The sequence below is a fragment of the Limulus polyphemus genome, unplaced genomic scaffold (assembly GCF_000517525.1).
Source record: "Limulus polyphemus unplaced genomic scaffold, Limulus_polyphemus-2.1.2 Scaffold3409, whole genome shotgun sequence".
NCBI lineage: Eukaryota > Metazoa > Arthropoda > Merostomata > Xiphosura > Limulidae > Limulus > Limulus polyphemus.
This window is the reverse complement of record NW_013669019.1, coordinates 47,309-67,749: the sequence shown is the minus strand read 5'-3', so window position 1 is coordinate 67,749 and position 20,441 is coordinate 47,309. Positions and strand designations below refer to the sequence as shown.

At 33.3% G+C, this 20,441-nt stretch overlaps 1 protein-coding gene across 1 annotated transcript in view; it reads right to left on the bottom strand.

Moving 5' to 3' along the window:
• LOC106469301 (glycerol-3-phosphate acyltransferase 3-like) overlaps positions 1-20,441 on the bottom strand; it is a 58,213-nt gene that overhangs the window by 18,902 nt on the left and 18,870 nt on the right. The window contains exons 3-11 of the mRNA XM_022397781.1: positions 17,077-17,216; positions 6,319-6,361; positions 5,526-5,580; positions 4,610-4,675; positions 2,232-2,306; positions 1,787-1,792; positions 1,399-1,488; positions 1,176-1,269; positions 689-804 (exon numbers count right to left, since the gene is read on the bottom strand). Coding sequence (XP_022253489.1) covers positions 689-804; positions 1,176-1,269; positions 1,399-1,488; positions 1,787-1,792; positions 2,232-2,306; positions 4,610-4,675; positions 5,526-5,580; positions 6,319-6,361; positions 17,077-17,216 — 685 coding nt within the window. The remainder of the gene's footprint in view (positions 1-688; positions 805-1,175; positions 1,270-1,398; positions 1,489-1,786; positions 1,793-2,231; positions 2,307-4,609; positions 4,676-5,525; positions 5,581-6,318; positions 6,362-17,076; positions 17,217-20,441) is intronic.

Genomic DNA, 20,441 nt, shown 5'->3' with positions numbered 1-20,441 from the left:
ATATGTTTAACAAAATTAATTAAAACCTAGAAACCAAAACTAGTTAGGTTAGATAAAATTTCAATGAAACAATTAAATAAAGCATTTCTGATTATCACTCTTCGATGAGAGCATGTAACATAAGCAGTTTGATACAGCAGTTTGAAAGCAGATGTGAAAAGGTTAGAACTCTCAAGTAGTTCCAATAAATAATAATAACTATCTATTACAATTTCCAGTCATTCTGTAAAAAAAGTAGGCATTCTTGATTATTCTAATTCATATTTTGCAATCTTTCATTTTACTGTACACTGATGTATTTGCTACAGTTAGTGTTAGGGTAGAGAAGATAAGAGATAAGGTACAAAGTTCTAATGAAAAAAATCTAGAGGTTAAGCAAATGAAATATGAACACTATAAGATGAAAAAAAGTATTTTTATTCTCAGCATTAAAACCACCTTTCACACAGAATGACTCAGTAAAGACTTCATAAATTCACAGACAAATCTTCAGTAAACAGATCTTATTAAAATATCTGATACTTTGTGTACAAAAGACTTGTAATTTTCACTAAAAGCTTGCCAAATTTCATGAAAACACACTTAGTACATTCAGGGTTATAGTATTTATAGTTTCATGGTTGGTCTAAATGACAGAGTTCATATACAGAGCTAAGTAATGCTACAATATTACAGAACAAATGATTACCTTTGAGTTACAAGAGTTCTGTCCTTGGTTTCAAATCGTTCAAACCAAATGTGTGCAGTTGCTCGTCCTAAAGCTCTCTGCAAGAATCCTAAGAACCCTCCCTGTCGTTGTCCAACCTAGAATATGTTACTAAGATTACTCATGAACAGTAAAAAAATGGGTCTATAGCAGAAAAAATCCTTATCAAAATAAAAAAAGTAATAAAACTGAATTAATACATTACCTGTATTGAAAACACCACCTACCTGTCCTGTGAAAGGAAACTGTTTTTAAATGAAAAATTAATAAAAATGACCAACAAAATAATCTTATTTACTACAGAAACTAGCAAGGTGACTCATAAAGAAACTTTTTCAAACTGAACAGACAACCAAACTGATCTTAACTAATTGAAAAATCCACCTAATTTACCTAAAAAATGAAACTTCCACCAAACTGACTTATGAAATGACCTCTACTAAGTGAAGAAGTGACCAAAGCATCTTACCAAGGCATAACAATTGTTACTAGCAAGCATAACAACGTCAATAGGTGAAGTGTGATTGGCCACACAGATTCCACCTCCTTTCGCTCTGTTTTCACTAAAAAAGAAAAAAATAGATTGCAAATATGTGGTAGTTCAAATAAAATAACACATGCCACTCATTCTTTGATTATAGTTATAATTATTGAAAAAGAGGGAAACTAGGATATAACTGCAAATTTCTGACCTGTTGTGGTACTTGACAACTGCTGAAATGGCTTGAGACAAAATACGGAAGCACATCAAACTTATATGCCAATACATCCACCGTTTTAGCCTAAAAGACAAAGTAGTGTTTTTAAATCTATGTAGCACCTTACTTGTACAGTCTCTAATACTAAAACATATATCACCTCACTGAACATAATCTTACTACAAAACAGAACAAAATGTCAGTTATTTTTCATTTTGCTGAAGGAAGGCTTTAGATTCTTCATGAGAATAGTCTCCTTTATTCTTAACTTATGCTCATTGCAAATCTACATTTTGTGACAATCCAATTTCATCTAATGATTTTCAAAATATCCCTTTTCTGGCACACTTAAAATTATCAAGAAATACAAAACACATCTTACCTGTCACTTCATACCCAGCCATTTAGGAGCAACAAAAGAAACCAGTAATTATTTAACTCGTTAAAACAAACAGATAGAAACAATTAAATTTCAATGAGAAAACATCATAACTAAATGTATTAAAAGAAAAGCAGGAAACTTGTTTAATATTATGAAAAAATGTGAAGTAATGTTTTTCATGCAAATAAGAATTTTCAACAAAATTAAAAAAAAAATGTCAACCCATTTTGTCATTAAATATTTTAAAAATAATTTCACAGGAAAAGCATATAAATAAACACATTTTTGCACAAATATTCTATGGTTCATAAAAAGCAATTTTACTAACAGTCACCACTGAAAAAATTAGGATATATTTACATATGAGTCACTGTTAATAAAGGTTTATCTACACATTCAGGTCTGAGAAACCCAAAATGGTTTTCTAAATATTAGGAAAGCTTACTTTCCACCTGGAACACATCCAATTGCTGCAGTGAACACAGTAAGCAGCCCAACACCCATAAAAAACAGGATAAGCCTAAGAAAAAATATAGTCATTATACATCAATGTAACTTCTGATGGCGAATGAACTTTGCAACAAATAAAGTTAAAAGCTAAATTTTACTTTAATTTTTTATTATTGTTACTTCTGTGTCAAGATGTCTTTTGATAGTATTACCACTACTGAAGCATTTCAACACTAAGCAACTTATAAAATCATTTCATGTTGACAGTTCTTGAAATATGCATAGAAAGCATTGATAAAAATTTCTATCTGACTTTAATGATATCATATGACAAGATCAACTAGTGGTTTAACAATTGTACTCAGCTAAATCTCTAAATCTCTAAAAAGACAAAAACAGAGAATTCATATTCATGACATACGCGGAATTTAATTTTAAAATATATATTTTTTAAAACAAGCTCAAGATTGTATATTTTAACTTTACACATCAATTTCATAAACATAACTCATACACAGAGAAACTTAAGTTTATGGCGATTAAATAGATTATCTACAGAACTTTTTACAATATCATGAAAACATTTTCCATAAAGTTAAAAAGTATTATTTCAGAAAAATACTAGGTTTATAAAAAAAGTGCTATTGAAAAACTAACTGATTAACTTTTCTGTGTGGATCAACATGCACATCACAACCTTTTATAGAGTTACATTCAAAATTTAATTAAACTTTATTATCAATGTCTGTTAATACGCTTGGCATCAAAATGTAGTTTATAATTCAAATTTTAACATTATCTAAGTTTCAGTTTCTTAATTTCAAAAGAAAATATTAAGATAAAATTTATCATATTTCACTTTCTGTGTGATGTAACCAAGTGCACTCTCAATTCTCCCTTTTCAATTTTATATCTTTGATAATATAGCTTCTCTAGTGTCTAACCAATTAAAAACACAAACTATAAATAATGACAAGCTAAGATATAAAAGTTCAACCAGGATTTTAATACATTTATGAAACCCACCAGAAAAGCCTTACCCATCTTTTGGTGCATTTCAAAAAAATTATTCACTGATGCCTACTTGTCTGATGGACATACTGTAATGTACAGGAATCTTAAGCTTGTTTAATTTTGGCACTCAAAGACAGTAACTTGCAAGAAAAGGTTGATATGTGTGGAGTAATTGTTGTTCCAAGCAGCAATTAAATTTTTCATAACTTAGAAAGCCAGAAAAATTATAGTAGTTTTGAAACATTTTTTTCAGTGTCTAATATGTTCTTCTGTTCTAAATCACATATCTGAAAGCTATATGAATTATTTTTTGGACATCGAACACAGTGAGAAAAAAATCCAGCATCCCAGTGTAAACAGACTACACTCTAAAGTAAGTGTTAAATGTCTTGTTTTTCTATATATTTTTTATTCATTGTTATATGTTTTTAATAAAAGCAACTAAAATATAAAAATAAAAACTTCTTAAGTTATGTAACAATACCTAAATAAAATGTAATTTGATGAGGAAACCAGAAAAGCTCTCATGGTAAGCAAATAACTGTAACCTGATTACTTGTTTACCTTCAGCTGTACCAAAAAATATTATGCTGTAATTTATTGCTTTTCATGCACAGAGATGGTCCAAAGTACAGTAATAAAACTATAAAATGAAAATAAAGCAGACATGAAAATGTTAGACGCTGAAGCTGTAAGAATAAATAATTGTAATCATCTGTTACAATCTGCAGTCATTCTAGTATAATATTGAGTATATTTCACATTTTCAACTTCTTATTTCACTTTATATTGGTGATCTTGATACAGTTAGTGTTAGGGTAAAGTAAAAAGAGATAAAACAAAGTTTCTCCAAAAATCATTTGATATTCATTTAGGAGGTTCTAGAGTTTTATACAACTGAAAGAAAACAACTTAAAGATGAAAAGAAGTACTTTTATTCTTAGTATTAAAATCAACTTTGACTCAGACTGACTCAATAATGGTTCAATCAATTCACAGAAAAACCTATAATAGAAATAAATTATCATAAAAAGCTTGCCAAACTTCTTGAAGATACACTTAGTAATATAATATTTATAGTTCACATATTTTCACACTTCCAAAGAGGGTCAAAATGAACAACTTCACATGGACAGAGCTAAGGAATTAACAAAAGATAGAAACCAACTAGGTTTGATAGGCCAAGCTGGGCCCATCATTACTAGTCAGGTTTTTTATAGTATGTTAATTCTTTAATCATTTACATATTATTACCTTGGTGTATTACTATTATTTATGAATTTGCATAAAGTACTCCTACAATAATTAAAGTTTTCTTCTACTGTCACTAAAGCAAACAATTCAAACATGTGTTCCTACCTCCCTGGTAGGAGAATTAAGTATCTCAAGCAAAACCCAAGTCCCCACATCACTGTCACTTTCAAACTGTTACAAGAAATAAAAGTATATATTTTCAGTTAAACAATATCATTTCTTGATATCTCATGACACATGAAAAACAATTACTTAAATATGATCTTTATTCAGAGTTCATACAGTATAAATACTTAAATCTGGGGTTTTACAAGATGTTTAAATACAAACAGTAGCTGTATTTAAATCATCACATTAGCTACTATAACAAATTTGACTATGTATTAAACTACACTACAAAATTCAAGTGAAAGATCATACAACTCACATATAAATTTGTTTAGAATTACAAGGATATATCATTAAAAGTTTTCAAAAAATAAATGTTACTTAAAAGGTAACGAGTCAGAAAAAACAAAAACAATTACTTATAAGAAAAGATTTTGTTGTTAACTTCAAGCTAATGAAAACATTCTTGATATTATACTGTCCTTAGTATTTTCACTTCAGCCATTAGATTGTGCTTAAAATGGCTTGGTGAACACTAGGCAATAGTTTGTTTTTAAATTATTATAATTCATATTATAATCTTTATCCATTTTTTGTTGTTAAATATTTATACAAATAGACATTTTTGGGGATCTCTCTTTAATTGAGAAAGAAATTCTAAATCAAAAGAAAACTACTACAAAAAATGTGTTTGGATTATGAAAAGTGGTGCATTTAGGAAAGGGAAATTTGAAAATAACTTATTGTTCATGCAAGAAAAGCTGTAAACACAGAAAGATTTTGGGACCTAATTAAAGAAATTTTGAAATAGAGTACTAAAGTTTATTGCCTCCCTGTATAAGACTATAGTAGAGCATGTTTAAAATGCTGTATTTAGTTTTTGGTAAGAAACAAAAAACAGATGCACACTTACTTTATGTACATGTAGTTCTTGTTTGTTCTCGTCAGTAAGTTCCATGATGGAAGCTCTTAAAACAAGAAAGGCATATGTAAACCAATTTTATGAGCTTGCAAAATATATCCATTTTTTGATGTGATAACAACATACAAAAAAAACATTTCTTATTTAAACAAGAAAGTAGAGATCAAGTAAAAATCCTTATTCTTAAAAAATATAGTTACTTTTTCTAGTAAATAACAATTTGTGAAATTAAAAAATTAGTATTTAAAATAATTCAAATATACTACTTCAAAAAGGCTACAGAACAATATTATTCAAGATATAGGTGAAATCTCTTTACACACACACAAAAAAACAAAAAAAAACATATTATTTATACAATGGTATCAGTATAAAATTGTGATCATAAAGACATGGTTTACTGTTCTCTCCACTAACTTACACTGGGTAACAAACTTTTGTGCACAACTTCTTTTATAAGCTTGTAACCAAAAATCAAAAAGATGTGTTGAAGCATTCTTGGTGTACTGTGGAAGGTAATACAACTAAAACAGCAAATTATTTAGAAAGTATCACAAAAGTTATATTATCAATAAACACAATGTAGCAAACATCCCAGGGCAAAAAAATCAATCACAAAATCCCAATACACAAAACAACCTTTGGAGCTCATGTCTATCATTACAACAACAATTTTGGCACTCTCTCATTTGGTACATTGTTTTACCTGTATCTTCATTTAATTCTGATCTCTGATACCATACTTTAGTTTAGTTTTCAGTTAAATTATTCATTACTTTCTCACCTTCAGCAGAAAATCTTTGTGTTACTTCATCCTCAATTATGGCCTGCAATTACAATATAATTAAATTTTTGTTTCTTCAGCTCTTATAAATACAGGTACACATTTTGATAAAACATTAAAATAAAAGAAAATGCTATCTACTTTTTTAAATTTAAGACTGTATTGAATTATTATTTAAATCAACTTGGGTAACTCTAACTCTGCTGTGCATACAGAAACTATATGAGAGTTGTAAATGCAAAAAACCAGAATAAAATGACAAATTGATTTAAAATAGGTATAAGAATAACACAAATAAACACATATTTATTTTGTTGCTTTTGACACAATGATTGACCATTTTAACTCTTTTAGTGTCAAGGGCACATACATATCCCCATTTAGACCACTACCACAGGGAAAAACACACAATAAAATGATAAGAACACACTAAGTAATCTTTGTTTTAACCTTGAAAAGTGGAAGATTAACAACATGTCAGTTTGGAATTTTGCATCACCATCTTCAAACTTTCCAAAGTTTACCAGTTTCAAGTAAGTAATAAAATATCATGTGTCTTTTTGTTTTTTGGGTAAATGTACATGTATTGTGACGGCCTTGTTCTATAAGTGTAATATGGCAATTAGGTAATCTACAATAAATAGCCTCGACTAGCTCAATAAAGACATAAGTAATAATGGGAACTGTTGATTCACACAAAAAGACAAGTTACAAAATGCAATTCATGAACACTCATCTTATACATCAAGCTTAGGCACCAGTAGATTGAAACCTACATGGTAATGCCTACAGAAGCAATACTAGATCACAAGATAATTGTACAAAATGATATACAAAACTTGCAAGTTATTATTAATAGAAATGATATCTGTGTAATGAAATAAGGGTGTAGTTATATGATAATATATGTCATGTTACTCATATACTGATTATATGCCAATTCTTTGACTTTGTTTTTCTGGATAACTCAGTAAAGCTAATATTAGAGCTGGGAAATTAACTCAATACCTATGAGCATTGATTAGATCAATTAGTGTCAGGTAAAGTAATCAATTAATTTAAACTAGTGTTTCTGATCATTACTATTTTTGATCATTCCAACAACCCAACTAATCGAAATACTGTTATTATGATTTCTAATTATTATACTCAGTTAATTCAATGTTAATCCAGATAATTGATTAGTGTCATGACTCATAAAAATAATCAATTGATTAAAATAATATTTCCAATTATTACTACTTCTGATTATTTTAACTATCTAAGTCTCATGTGAGAATAATCAGTTAATGAGTCAGACAATTGATTAGAAAATTCCACTAATTGCCCAGCTCCAGCTAATATATAGGGGTGGTCAATTCATATTGCCTGAAGCTTAGGACAAGTTTTACCATTAATAATGGAGACGACTTGAATGGGTAATGAAAAAAACTTTAATACAAAGTTAATATAACAGCAAATGAACAATGTTTTGATAAGGTTTCGTCATCATCAGGTGATGATGAGAAAACTTTGTCGAAACGTTGTACATTTGCTGTTATGTTAAACTTATATTAAAGTTTTTCTTCATTATCCATTTAAGCCGTTTCCAAACATTATTAGTCTCAAAGTGGGTTCCTCATCATCGAATTTAAAGTTTTACCATTATACTTTATCTGTCAGACAAACACTTTTTTACTTTATTATTTCTTAATACAACTTTTAAATTACTATGTTATTGTCATTATAAGACTAAAACAGGAGTGATGCACTTGAAATATATATACTACATAAGCATACTATGTAAAATCAACTTGTGAATGGAAATATATTATCAGAGGCTGTGCTACCTTTACAAAATTGCATTTTTAAACACATGCTTTTAAAAAACACTATATTTTCAACCATTTGGTTACATCTTTTATATATTGCATCAAACTAATTAATTTCTGATTTAATATTATTTTGAATTAATTACGTTAACATCCAAACTGCAATGTATCACCTAAAGTGCCTATTGCCAAGCACTTGCACATATACATTAGAACAGCATCAGTTAATTTTATAAAATACAACTTGATAATTATAACTTTATGTAACGAGCAAGAATAAAACTAGACTGTCTGTTCAGGTAGTATAAAACTGTTTAATTTCTATAAGCTAACTGCTGTAATGTTTTATTTTTACAATAATAGTATGATACATGTCAAGATATCTGTTTAACACCAAAATCAAACTTTCCTTATTTTTTTACAGGAAAGAAGAGAAATTCCCCTATACTAATATAGTGGTTTGGATTAATAAATGTTGACCCATATAGTCCTAAAGTAACCTAAATAAGTTAAAATAACGTTAGTATATTCTGTGATATAATTTTTAATTATTATGGCTTTAAAATAGAAAGTTTAAAACCTAATAGGGAATAAGTTACAAGAAAACTTGGTCTAATCAGATAACATCAGCTTTCCTGTGGTGACAATGCTGTTTAAATCCTCCAATGGGGATGGGGGTTGTGTTGTGGCCTAATAAAAGGTTAATTTGCTTTATGATAAAAACTCCTATGGTTTTTGGAAATATGCATCCAGGCCTTTTTTTTATTTTTAAGATGATGTTTGGAGTAGTGGGATGTTTTTCATGTTGCACAATATGAAAACTACTTTGTAATTTGAACCAGTAGATATTGTTACATTTGTGTTTTACAAATGCATTGCTGTTATTTTATTTTGCATTTTATTGAAATTTCCTGCATATATAATGCAGAATTTTTTGTTAATGCAACCTCTGAATATAGTGTAACTATGAAACATAACAAAATACTTCATCACATCACTTTTTGAACTAAATCCTCCACCTAATTAACTTAGAAGGTAACATATATATTACATGTACTGGCTGTACAGTAAATAAATGTGTAAAGAAACAGGCACATATTGAAAATGTGGGAGTCTAAATATTTTTCAGTATGTAAAATTGCATAAGCAAAATGGAAACAAAAACAGATATTAAGTCGAAATAAACAGCACTCTGCCAAAGTTAATACTTTCCTACACAGGAAATATAGTTCCAATAGATACCTACATCCTTTCACAGTTATAGCTATTCTCGATTTGACTGCCCTCTAATATGCAAGTGTTCGCCTTGGACTCCCACCAAATTCCACATTATATCACATGGTTCAGCTGTGTTTAAGCATGTAAATTAGCATGCGACAATCCTCCACCAATAGGAGTGCAACATACTCTCCTACTACAGCTGACTCCCTCTATGCAATTGAACCCAACCTTCACTTTGAGATTACACACGAAAAACAACACTGGAAGTGGGGAGGATGGGTGTGAAGTGTGAGAGAATGTATGAAATATATTTTCAGTGTGGGAAAATATCAACTTTTGATACAATTATTTACCTCCTCTCACAATTACAGCTAGAATCCCACATTGAGCATGTGAAGGGGGCCAGTGTAAAATTACCTTAATAAGCACCCTTCAAAAGCATCTGAAGAGCACCCATGGAGTGTGCCACATCTATGAGAAAACACACAACATCTAAACCAGGTATACTTTTTGCTCAAGAGGAGCCAACTGGTGTTGTGTCGCAATCAAAGGGCATGTTACATATGGAATTGTCCAACGAATGCAACGACACAGGCAACAAATGAAAGGCAAAGTTATGTTACTTTGGAATAAAGTTTAATGGATAAAACAATGAACAAAATTACACTTACTTTACAAGACACTGGATTTTGAACCTTTGCTGGAGTTTAATGGTGCTAGTCCCTGATTGAATGTTATAGTGACTCCTTTCCATGATCCTTTAAATTTTCCTGTTAATGGAATTTGTCCTTGGTCCTTTTTGTCTTCTTCTGTAGTTCTTGAGATTCTTTATTACTATCCAATACCAAATAACCAGCCAAAAAGTTAACAGTTGTCACAAATGCCCATGGTATAGTAATATTACCCAAGTACGAATGTAGCTTTTCAGAACAAAGAAAAAAAAACCCTGTCTACACTTCAACCTCGCTATTTATAGGCATCCACAGAAATACCAGCACATTCTACAATGTTATTGGCCAACCCCAGTGTCATAAGCAAAAGTTGATCTTTATAAATACACATCATTCAGCATGGGGGGGGGGCACTAATATTTACATACATATAAGAGGCAGAACAAGTGATTCATCCCAAATCCAAATAGAGGAGGAATGTGTGTAGTGGCTATGGCTTGTCGGACCATAATCAGGAGGTCAACTCCAGCCCATTGGTACTGGAAGAAACTTGACCAGCCTCTGGCAGAAGGAGGGTGTAGGAAGCAGAAGGGAAGAGGATCCTCTCTTCCAAGAACCCAAACCAACATGTGTGCAAATCCAACACAACCTGGAACAGTAAACCCTGGGAATGTATATACAGATGACATCAGGAAGGTGGAAAAGTAACACAGGGGGTCAATTCCAGTCCAAAACCAATCAGCATTAGGGTAGTAACATCCAGTCTGCCATAGGAAGAAGTTTTCAGTCCACTCACATGTGAAGACTTATGCTGGCTGGTCCAGTTTCAACCAAACCCAGCTGCCCAGGGACCAACATCCAGGCAGTAGGAGGGAGGGTTTCCAGCCGGAGGGATAAACTGAAAAATAGACCGAAAAATCCTGTCCAAACTTGCAGCATCTAAAATAAAACATCAGGCCCAAAGCATGAGGATAGTCATGGCTTCTACTCGGGAAGAATACCAATGCCCCACTCTCGACTGAGTGGAACTGTGCACATTCAGGAGGGTTTCTCCATGATCCACCACCCCAGTGGTTAGGAGCTGGGAAATGGTAAGGATTCCTGTATTCCACTGGAAGAAGGAGGGAAGAAACATGTTGGAGAGTCCAGAGGTAATGCATCACCGGAGAAAGTGCAATGGGTGAACATTAAACCCTATTATGAAAAGCAGACTGTTCCTGATTCTAGCAATCTAAGGAATGTTAGAAATGGGCAGCAATCTCTTTCTGTTTTACTCATGTCAGTGCATGAGTGTATGGTCCATTACAAACATATTTACGATGCAAAATACCATGAGGATAAACCTGCAAGTGGTGTTGTGGAACACCCCCATCTGAACAGTGAGTGTGATAGACCTTATAGGTCTCATGGTGTGGATTTTGAATATCAGTATACCTGGACAGGTACCACTCACCACAGAGTGGGGTCCATAACATGTTAAGTAGGCTTCTGAGAAAAAAAAAAAAGAAACAAAAATAACATATCCACTCACAGTTATACTGCCATATGGAGAATGGCTACAGGGGGAAGATGATATCCAGCTGAGCAGGGAACCACCAGATGGTACAAGTAGCATGACACCAAGATTTAGGGAGTGGTCCACATGCCGGCCTGGATAATCTCTTCCAAAGAATAATGAAAATGAACAGCCAAGGACACTAGGAGGTGATGAATCAGGTGGGACGATACACAGAACAATTGGCAAGATTCAAGAGAAAGGGAGGAATATGCAATACAGATAACCTGACAAAACCAACCAGAAAGGGTGATAAGAGAAAAATAACGAGAAATGTACAAATTCCAGGGGATAAGAATACTGCAGTGAGAGCCACAGAAGGGTGCTGTGCATGACATGTAACACCATAAAGCACAGACTAGACACAGGAGATGCTCTGGATCAGAGTGTGAGTAATTATGGAATATGGAAGGAAGGGAAATAACTGAAAAGGAAAATACATAGCAAGATGAAAGGGAGATGATAAGGCCATCTTATAGCCCACTATGGTTGAAAAGGACAGACCCGTGTCAAACAACCATGTAAAAACAGCTATTTAAGGAAGGGAAGGAGAGGAAGAGGAGAATTCATGTCAGATATTCTCCACTTACATTGATACACAGATATGGCTGAGAAATGGACAGTGTGAGACAACTACAATGCTACATATGTGGATAGTTCCAAACCCCTCACAAACCCCAACCAGAAAGGAGCCACAAGGAGGACATAGTATGAATTGGATAAGAGAAATTACTAAGGGTAGAAGAAAGATGCTAGGGTATGCATAAAGGAAAGAACCTTCCAATCCTGGCTGAACTCATCCACGGCCAAAGTTAAAGGATGTGAAATTAGGGACCAAAAAAGAGAGTAAGCTTGGCATTCAATTGAGAGGCAAATGCACCCAGTTGGAGAGTGTCCAACTGAGAACAAAGCCATCTGAATACCTAGGGTCCAGAGACCACTTTGTGGGTAGAATCTTTTGAAGATGGGACAGATGATTCATGACAAGATTGAGAGCACCTGGTATGTGACAAGCCAGCAAATTAATTCAATGGCTGTGAACCCAGAAGAGGAAATCTATAGTGCAGAAACATAAGAACTGGGATTGAGTGCCCCTGTGACTGAGGAAATAAGAGAAAACCATCGAGTTGACAGAATGAATCATAACTGTCATGCCCAGCAGAGATGACAGAAAATTAACCATTGCCCAACAAACAGTAAGGAGTACCAAAAGGTTGATATAAAGACCTAACTTCTCCTGAAACCAATGGTCTGAAATCTCCTGTGTAGCAACACGCACCCCATCCTGACAACAAGGCATCTGTGAAGATGTGGTTGTCCAGATGGTGAGGAGAAATATGTACCCCACTTTCATGTTGTCCCTGTCTAACCACCAGAATGAAGTTGAACTGAAGGGAAGAAGAAAGAGATATCTGTAAATCGAGAAGGTCCATGATGAGATGCCCTTGATTGTGTAGTACCCATTGCAAGGAACATGTGCGCACAGCCAAGAGGGAAAAGAGCCTCCAATGATGCTCAAGTCCCCAAAAGAGAAAGAACCTTTCACGCAGGGAGAAAAAGTGCTAATAGTGCCCTCTGAACAAAAAACTCAGTGGATTGCAGAGGAAGAAAAGAAGGCTGGGCTCAACTGAGATGCAAATGGAAAAAAAAAAACACCACCCAGATGAACAAGATATTGAGTGTGGTGGATAACAGACTTCTCCACCGTGATAAACCAACCCACCCAAGCAACTTCTCTGAGACGTTGGGTGTGTGAGGAAGACTCAGTGAAGGATGGAGCCAAAAGAAGCTAGTCCTCCATATGAGGATGGAAATTGAGCCCATTAAAACGTAGGAATTGGGCAAATGACCGGACCTCCCAACAAAACGCTTAATGTGCCAATGCCAGCCTGAAAGGAAGATCTTGGACTTGATAAACGTGATCCTCATGGACAAAATGTAGAATATGACTTGAAGCCCGAGCAACTGGGATGTGAAGATAATCATCAGACATGTCAAATCTTGTCATCCAGAGAGGCCAATCTGAGAGACAGTAAGGATTCCATGGGGAAATGAGGCATGTCTAGGAAGCAATTCAGATGGGAGAAATTGATCACACGACACTAAACTTTGGTCTTCTTGGGATAAAAAAAGTTGGGAAAAACCTTAGAAGCCTAGGAGAAACCTGTTTGATGGCACTATTGATGGAAGGACTTTAACTGTGTCAGATGTTATGTTCACTAATTATCAATTAAAGGCTTTTACTTATATTTCTTAATAGTATAAATATATATATTGTGTTGTTGTTGAGTTTAGGATTCTTCTACAGTAGGTGTCTGTGACTTGTTAGCAATAAATTCAATGATAAATGAACAGCACACACTCCACTTGTTTTCAAAGTAATATATATATATTCAGAACAAGTTAAAAATATGTACATCAAATTCTTTACACTATGGAAGTTATAGGCATATCATAAACACTATATATAGTTCTCTTCTTCTGATCAAAAGTCCACTTTGGCCTATTCAGTTGACAAGCCAAACAAAGGAACCAGTGAAGGAAAGGAGAAGGATGGGAAAGTGAACTGAAAGAGGAGGAGGTTGGGATAATGGGATGTATGGGAAGATAGGGAAGTGTGCAACCTAGGGGGTTCATCATGAGACTCCAAGGTGTCTAGAAGTCCACCAAAGATCATAGATCTCAGAAAAGGAGCTGATTAAAAATCTTGCAAGGAAGTCAGGGCATAGATCTCAGAAAAGGGATGACATCTGGAGGAGACACACATGTGTCAACAAAGAATTTTGACCCAAGAGATCCCAGCAACACAGGAGCCAAGTGTTGAGGGAAAGGGTAGATCAAGACAATCTGGACAAGTTGGTGAGTAGGAGGGTATGAGCTTCCACAGGAAAACCCTCAGGAGAATGATAAAACCCCACTGAAGTATAGGGGTCTGAACCCCAAAGGGTGAGAAGTGTATCCAACTGTTGTACATTGTGAATGGATTTGCTGAATGACAATCTGCAAGTACATGAGCCTCTGCAGTATGTGGAAGCTGCAGAGTATTAACCCCTACATGTTATTAATCTACAAAATGTTCGGCATGGACCCCAATATCAGGCGATGTGGGAAATTCAAAACTCAGAACTAGGTGCAGCAGTTAATAAGGAAGGGAAGGAATCAAATGACATAGGTAAGAAAGACAAAACATACCTGTGATATCAGGTCTAAAAATGGTGACTGAGGTCTAGTTGCTTCAACAGGCTAAGAACGTGCCTGCACAGGAAAGGAATGGGGGGGGGGGGAGCTGTTGAAGTCTGCATTATCCAGTCCTCAGGTAATGGCAAACTGCTTATAGATCGGGAGATCCTTCAGTCTGAATGAAAGAAGACATCTCCCGACAAACAATGGCTGAAACTTGCTCCACCAATAATAGCGCACCTGCAGCCATTGTCATGGGCTGTTGAATGCCAGTACTTTCTGTAACCATTGTAGTCATAATAATGAACTGTGAATTCAAAATTACTGACTGATTAACTACTGGTAATTGAGTGAGAAACAGAACTAACAATCAAATAAATAAATCCAACTTGAAAGTAGATTATAAACAATACTTTGAAATGCAAGAATCAGTAACTGAATATTTTCCCAACACAATAAAAAAACATCTGAAATCAGGCACTAGGTCTTAACACCGTTGTGCCAAATTGAGAAGTGAAGATTGGGTTCAACTGTATAGAGGGAGTCAGCTGCAATAGGAGGGTGTGTCACACTCTTATTGGTTGTCACATTCTAATTTGGCTGCTTAAATGCAGCTGAACCATGTGGTATACACTTGAAATTAAAGTTGGAATTCAAGGCTAGTGGCGAGTGAAAACTTGCACATTAGAGAGCAGTCAAATTGAGAATAGCTGTAACTGTGAAATGAGGTAACTGTATCATAATTAATTTTCTAAATAACTAGTGTCATATGCAACTTATAAGTGTGTGTGTGTGTCTATATATATAAACCAAGAATTATGATGACATTGTGTGTGAATAAATTAGAAGTGCTCAGTTTTGGCAAGTATGTTTGAACTGAATTACGTTTTGTTTATTTGCCTTTATGAAACATAAATTATCATTAATCACTAACTGATTGTATTTATTGTCTTCTGATGGAGACCTTTTGGTTAAAATAATATTTTTAGAGCTCTACAAAAAATGTTTGGACTTATTTGACTGTGCGATTATTTTCATTGTTTACCATGTTACTATTTTTTACGTTCCATCTCTAATACAGACTGGATGAGCACAACAATTTTGACTACTGTTCATTGTTTAATAAAAACAAAATCCTAGTTATATTTGATTTATGTTGTGTATTTTGTGGGATGGTGAAAGGGCAAGTAGATTTTTAAGAGAAAGAAGTAGATTTTTCTAGGATTTTGTCTCTTTAAAAAGAAGTTTTTCAAAAATTGCACACCCCAAATATATCATCTAAAACATTTCTGTTACGGTTCTTCTTAGTGATGTCACTTGGAGGTCCTAAATCAATCAATCTCTTCACATGACCTAATAATTTACCTGAAAGAGGGCTTAAGGCCACCTGGAGAGGTCACTTGTTTTAACCACTTGCACCACTATACAGTAATGTGTTTTCTGTCAGTCAGTAAGTATACACTAAAATGACATCACATAAGGAAAGTTTAACACTGCAATTTGTACTGTCGTGACATCAGTAAAATGTGAACATACCACGAATCACAAGAAGAACTATGCACTCTGTAGGCTACAACTCCATCATGACATATGAACTTCAAAAGCAAGAAACGAAAATATTTGTTACTCTTAATTTTGGTTATATTTAATCTTGAAACAGAACACTTTCAGGGAACCTGCACAAGTACATCTAATCAATACACTATTATTAATTATAGATCTAATACAGCTGCATAAATCACCTGTTATCACAATAATATAATGATGCATGTCATCATATTTAGTTGACTATCTGAAATAATCATTACTCATTAATAAAAAAAGTTTAATGAACAAAATTATAATTTTTGTACTCAGAACAATTTTTAATTGTAATAACTTTTTTAACTTTTCGACCTAACTCTTCTTTTAAATAGTATGCCAAAACTAAAAATTATCAATGGTGATTAACAATTTTAAATATAACAAGTTCAGAATGAAGTAAAACCCAGCACACTAGTAATATGCCAACAAATTAAAAAAAGATCCAAGAAAACACTCAAAGTAAATGAAGTATTTTTTTAACTGATACACAAAATTATACTATTCAAATATCAATAATACTCCCCAGGTTTTTTTATTTTTACATAAAATCATAGCAATGGTAAAACGTTTTACTACTTACTTGAAGGAAATACACTGAAAAACAAACCCATCCACTTTCCAGGTATAGGTTCTTTTTATTTTGATTAAATACTCAAAATTTGTTGATGTTAGAATAAAGTTCTAAATTTTGTTATATATAATAATCATACAAAAGTCAGCAAATAATTTCACCAACCTCCATTCCAGCTTTCACAAACTCCATAGCATCATCTAACTGAAATTCTCTATTAAGGGTCTCCAAAGTCCGACTCATTGTTCTAGAAAACTTACGTGGTCCTGGGGACTCTGGGTGAAGCTTGACAGCTCGGCTAATTACTAAAGAAAGACAATTGAAAATGTTAGACAAGTACTTGCAAGTAAGTCAGGGTCATTCCATGATAAGTCAACTAACACCTACACTCTGCATTGAACTGAGTACTCGAAATTGTATAAATAAAATAACAAAATTGAATAATTTTCAGCTTATTTAGACTATGGGGTAAAAATTACATAACTAACAAAACATGGTTTATTGGTGACTTCACAACTTATAATCACCTTTTCACTCAAAAACTAGCTTGAAGCTAGCCATCAATTTATTAAAAATTATTTAAGGATTCCAATAAAATGTCTGTGGAAAACAACCTAAAAGAATTAACAAGTAAGTTTCTGGCCTTTCTGGAATGAAGTCATAAAAATAAAAATTTCCATAGATATGTCAATGTCTCTGCTTTTCATCTATACAGTCATAAGAAGCTAATATTCTGTTTGTTGTGAAAAACTAAAACATTATAATTACCCCTTTAATGAAATCTAAACAGCATTCAAATAACAAGATCTGTAACAGCTGGAGCAAATGTTTTATTTGAAAAAGATGAGATGATTAAGACAATATCATTGTAAAAGTGGCTACTTTTCTTAAAAGTGAAAGTATAATCATATGCAGGCACATCATTTAGTTTCCATCACCCTTAGCAACATATAAATATTTTTTTAGTTAGTTTCTATACATTTTTGGCATAAACACGATACAGAAAACCATTGAAATTGTTCAATTCTAGTTGAAAGGCTCAATGACTTCAACATCCTTCACTGGTTGACTGGATGATGTCTGTATGCTACAGCCAACAAATGCTGTGAGAGAATGACCGACCAGTCATGTGGTGCTGCTATTGCAAAGAAAGTATACAAATTTTCTTGCTGAACTGGAACATCTATACTTGTATAATTTCACTAAATCAATCTGAGTGCAAAGTGGTATTTATGCTAAGAATAAAAATACTTTGCATCTTACAGTTTTCATATAATGTCCGAAATGAATATCAAAAGCTTTTGATGTAAAAGTTTACACTTTATCTGTTATTTTCTCTATCCTAATACTAACTCTAGTTAAATCATCATGATACAAAGAAAAGAAATTTTGAAAATTATGAAATAAAATTAACAATACTTTTTTCCTTCTTTGATTGTATTATTTGCTACCATATCTTCAAAAATATGAACTTCAGAATTTCAACTTTTTACATTTTCATATATACTTTATTTTAATTTTATTGTTTTATTGCCTAGTTTGTACCATGTAAATTTTTTTATTTTCATGCCTAAAGAGCAACACAATAGCAGATGTCCATACCCTTACGTATGTGCACGTGCAGCTTTGGACTCGTGCACACACGAATGCCTAAGCCTAATTTTCTTTTTCTGCAAGTCTATGTCTGCAGAAAAAAACAACTTAGAGAAGATATAAGTAATATTTTGACCCTGGGCATTATTATGACAATTGAGAAATAATAAATTAACCTGAATCATATAGATATCAATCCTTAGGGCAAGTCGAGCCATTGAGAGATTAAAGAGATAGAGAACCATAGACAGACAATAGATGATTAATCTTACTTCTGTAGTTGGAAAAGTTCTGTGGATTCTGGTACAAGAAATTTAACAAAATCATTTAGCAAAACTTTATATCATACATGGATTCACCAAAGGGGAATCTTGTCTTATTAATCTGAAGTCTTTTTTTCGAGGATGTTGTTATATGGACAAAGGAAAGGGTGTGGACCTGATGTATTTAAATTTTCAAAATGGTTTGCTAGGATGCCAAACAAAAAGTTAGCTAAGAAATCACAATGGTAGGAGATGGGAGAAAGATTAATTAATACAATTGTAGGGTGTTTGATTGTATGGGAAAAACTGAGGTGTCTTTGAGGTGGACAATATTCTTTCATAATGAAGAACATGGTTGATATGCAACTTGGATCCTAGTTGAACTAAGAGTTCTAGGCAGCTTTTTTTACTAGTTCCTTGGGTATACTGTTGGGTTACATGTGCTTTTGGATACATCCCTGAAAGTAGCTGCTGTAACCATCTTGTTTTAGAACTTGGGTAACATGTTTTAACTCTAGATTTTTGATCAGGGTAATGCATAAATTATTAACCCTGTTTTCTAGATATTTTGTGTGATTTTGGAAGGTGATAAATTTTATGTAATTACCAATATGGGTCACTTGAAGTGACGTTTTTTATCGTGAATGTGTAAATAAAATGCCTAAAAATGGCAATGCACAATTGTACTCTTATTAAAAAATAAAATAAATAAAATTGTTAGCGGGTGCTGCCAGCCAGTTGCTTTGCCTTTAGTCAGAAGTTAAAAATTAGTGACAAGGACAGGTAACCTTAGTAGTGTTATGACAGCGGAAGTCACACCATGCTGGGAGCATGCGCGCTGGAGTTTCTAGAATTATCAAGGAACCGATTGTTTGCTAGATGCCCTCTTTTTTAGTATATAAGCCTGGCAAGGAAAGCCAGTGAAAAAGGTAGATAGATCAAAGAGATAGATAATTGAGTCAAGTGAACAGTAGGCACCATAAGGTAAAGTGTGTGAATTACTGTGATTTATAGCGTGTGTTATAGAAGTAGTTAAGTGTATTATAAAGTTTGTATCGAGAAAGAACAAACTAGTTTTAATCAAGAAGAGACTTGTATCGCTGAAGTTTCTCGGAAAGAATTTTTACCGGAAATTATGAAACTAGCAGATACCCAACAAATTGGTGTCAGAGAGTGGCACAGAAAAAAAAAGAAGATGAAAACAAGAAGTGGCGAATCAAACAACAGCTTAGCAGATTTGATGGCAGCAATACAAGAACAGCAAAAGAAACAAGAAGAATGAGAAGATAAACAAGAAAAGAGACTACAGCAGTGGTTGGAGGAGAAAGAAAATAAACAAGAAGAGAGACAACAGCAGTGGCAAGAAAACATGCAACAGTGGCAGCTTGAACAGCAAAATATACAAGAAGAGAGATTACAGCAGTTGTTGTAGGAAAAAGAAAAGAAACAAGAAGAAAGAGAAAAGAAACAAGAACAAGAAGAAAGAAAATGAACAAGAAGAGAGACTACAGCAGTGGCAAGAAAACCAGCACCAGTGGCAACTGGAACAAGAAAGGAAACAAGAAGTACAAATGGAAAAGATTAGTAAATTTCAAAGTGAATTAAATACATTAAAGGACGATTTACTGTATTTTACACAGGGAGGATATATATTAACCATGGACTTAATCAGCC